The sequence below is a fragment of the Etheostoma cragini genome, chromosome 10, assembly GCF_013103735.1.
Source record: "Etheostoma cragini isolate CJK2018 chromosome 10, CSU_Ecrag_1.0, whole genome shotgun sequence".
In the NCBI taxonomy this organism is placed as follows: domain Eukaryota; kingdom Metazoa; phylum Chordata; class Actinopteri; order Perciformes; family Percidae; genus Etheostoma; species Etheostoma cragini.
Window position 1 is genome coordinate 15,649,818 of NC_048416.1, and position 3,354 is coordinate 15,653,171.

A 3,354-nucleotide genomic window follows, 5' to 3' on the forward strand; every position below is an offset into this window, starting at 1 on the left:
GGAGGAGAACCGTTGTCTCTGGCCATCACGTGGACTTTAAAACTCCTGAACTGTTCATAATCAAACGACCTCACAGCGCGGATCACCCCTGTGTCTCCGTTAACAGACAGATAGGAGGACACCGGGGCACCGTTCACCTCACCGGGTAACAGAGAATAAATCACTGTACCGTTTTGTCTCCAGTCAGGGTCTCGAGCAGTAACGGAACATAAAGTGGAGCCGGGTTTGTTATTTTCAGTCACATATGCGCTGTACGACTGTTCCTCAAACACAGGTGGGTTGTCGTTGATGTCTGCTACAGATAACTGAACAGTTTTAGAGGAGGACAGAGGTGGAGAGCCCTCGTCAGTGGCAGTGATTGTAATGTTGTAATCAGACACTAGTTCACGGTCCAGTTGTCCTGTGGTCACCAGAGAATAATAGTTTTTAATAGAAGGGACCAACTTAAAAGGGACGTTTTGGTGAATGGAGCAGCGGACCTGTCTGTTATTCTCAGAGTCTCTGTCCTGCACGTTAATGATGCCCACCTCTGTACCAGATGACACGTTCTCAGGTATGGGGTTAGTCAGGGATTTCAGATATATAACTGGGGCGTTATCATTTACATCTGAAACATCTATGATGACTTTGGCATACGAGGTTAATCCCAAACCATCTTTTGCTGTGACGCGCAGTTCAAACAATGACGCCGTTTCAAAATCAACTGTGGTAGTTACTTTTATATCACCTGTCTTGTGATCTATGGTAAACATTGACCTAATATCTTCCGAAATGTGTCCAAAATCATATGTAACTTCTCCATTGAGTCCCTCATCGGCATCACTAGCACTCACGGTCAGCACTACAGTACCAGGTTGAGAGTTTTCAGGCAGACTGGCTTTATAAACGGCCTGGCTGAACACTGGGACGTTATCATTAGCATCCAGTACAGTGATGTGAATGACTACAGTACCTGATCTCTGAGGAGAACCACCATCCAACGCTGTAAGAATTAGATTGATTTCCTTCAATATTTCGCGGTCAAGCTCTTTGTTAAGGACAAGTTCCACAGAATTTGTTCCAACGCCCAGAATAAAATTGTCATTGCTTTGGAGGTTGTACGTCTGAACTGAATATTTGCCTATATCGGCATCATGTGCTTCTTCTATTGGAAAACGGGCACCTTTTGACGCGGATTCACTTATATCTATATGTATCAAATCTTTATTAAATCGGGGAGAGTTATCATTAATGTCCTGGACATGCAGACTAATTCGATGTAATTCTAATGGATTTTCTAACATGAGTTCTTGTTTTAAAACGCAGGATGCTTTGTCTCCACAAAGGCCCTCTCGGTCAATCCTCCCGGAAGCTGTCAGATCCCCGTTTTTGAGGTTTAAATCACAATAACGTTTGTCGCTCCCATCGGTATCAATGCGAGCCTTTCGAGCGGATAGCCTGCTTGGTTCAAGGCCTAAGTCTTTGACAATATTTCCGATGACAGATCCGCGTCTCATCTCCTCAGGAAAAGAATAGCTTACATCTCCATAGGCAAAATCAAAAGAAATCAGCAGTAAAGCAAAGGCACAGCTTTGTAATGTGAGCCCTATGATAAGCAGCATGTCGCCGATCTAAAACAGTTAACGTTCCCTTGCCAGTGTTCAAGCCCAACGCCAAAAAAATGAAGGATATAAACCAAAAACAACACAATCCGAAGACCAAGACTCTTCCTGTCTGGCCGATAAAATGCAGCACATTGAGTCACATTGTGCGTCGATATCAGTGGGTGGATGTCGACACATAATCTACTACAGCTGGTGGCGACATCGTGAGTCTCCTCTAGAAATTAGATACGTCAACTAGCAGTAAGTCTGTACAAAGTTTGGAAAAATATCCAGGAAAAGCATATTTAAAAGAGGGGAATTATAAATTAAAAATCCTGGACACGTGTTGTGAGGATGTTGTGAGGATAAAGGGCAGGTCTAAAACAACAGCATTATTCACCAGGGCACGTCAAGCAGCGCTTTTTAGATGTTCAAAGACGACTGATATTTTTTCTGACAATTTATATTCTTGTATTGAAATAAAGTAAGTGACCTATAAAGATTAACGTGTGGTGATTAGATTCTTGTTCTTAAATATTTCTTGCTGCAATCCACGACAAGTGCTTTGGAAACAAATTGTGTTTGTAAAGAGCGAGCAAAACGGCACCCGTTGACACATCCTTTTAAAACCCAAATCCATGACCGACTAAATTGTTTAAATATGGTTTTTCAGCTAATAAACCGTCTTCAAACTGGCATTTTAATACCGTGTTAAAAAACGAGATCAAATAAATAGATTATTGAGTTTATTGAGTTCACAAGAAGACAGTGTTTGATTTATTTGAAGGATTGTAATCACTTTGCACAAAAACAATAGGCCATTGTGGCACAAGCTATTCATGTACATGTTTGGCAAACAGCTACACTTTACTACAAACTGCATTTTTTATTGAATAGATTTTAGATTTTGAATCATTAAAAAAGATGATGAATTACCATATAGATATGAAAGAAATTGTCAATCAGTTATCTAGGACAGTAAATATGACTAAGCTAAAAATATATATACAAGAACTGACTGTAGCAACACAGTTCAGATTCGGAAAGAATGTAGTTTCAAGGTAGAGGAAGAAAGAATATATACAGTATAGATGACATACAGTATGACAACACAGACACGGAAAATGATAGCCCATAACATCATTAACAAGCTCTGAAAGAAAGACTCAACCTGGTCAGCCTCACCCACGACAACAACCATTGACCAAATTAGAGAACAAAAGCAACAAAATTGACATCCACTCACAAGTTTTCAATAATTAAAAACGCATTGTTGATCGGTTTGTAATTCACGTGACGATAAACATTATATTGATGAATGACGAACTGACAAGAAAGCTCAAAAAACAACTAAGGCCAAACACTGTAAAATGCAATTAAATGCATCTAGTAACAGATCTAAAATAAATAACTACGATGCCAAAAAGTAGAACTTTATGTCTGACATCTGAAGATGTGCGTAGCCCATTTTTAAGAAAACGTATTTAATCAAATGTTGATGCTCTTACCTCAGGAGAATCATCACAATCTCCAAAGGCATCAGCAAAGTCAGATGGACTTTTCCTCAGAGTCTGGTCAGCAGGCAGTGTGTTGTCATTGTAAGACGTCACGAACTTAAAGTCACTGGTTCTAGAACCTGTTGTCAGGTAAGCGTCATAATTGTAAGCGCTGCGTAAAGTTCCTGTGCCGTCAGCATCTGCGTAATTAGGAGGGAGATAAGCGCTGGGGATGGCAACTGCTCCATCAAACAACAGTCTGGGCTTTCTCCTGC

The 3,354-nt window shown here is 40.5% G+C and overlaps 2 protein-coding genes across 2 annotated transcripts in view; one reads left to right on the plus strand and one right to left on the minus strand.

Annotated features, from left to right (window-relative positions):
* The window catches only part of LOC117951272 (protocadherin beta-15-like), a 15,045-nt gene that overhangs the window by 11,022 nt on the left and 669 nt on the right, over positions 1 to 3,354 (plus strand). The gene's annotated exons all lie outside the window — the stretch shown is intronic.
* Positions 3 to 1,821, minus strand: LOC117952251 (protocadherin gamma-A11-like; the record flags this gene model as incomplete). Its single annotated transcript, XM_034884401.1, has 1 exon — positions 3 to 1,821. A coding segment is annotated over exon 1 (1,599 nt), but the record flags the coding sequence as incomplete, so codon positions are not given.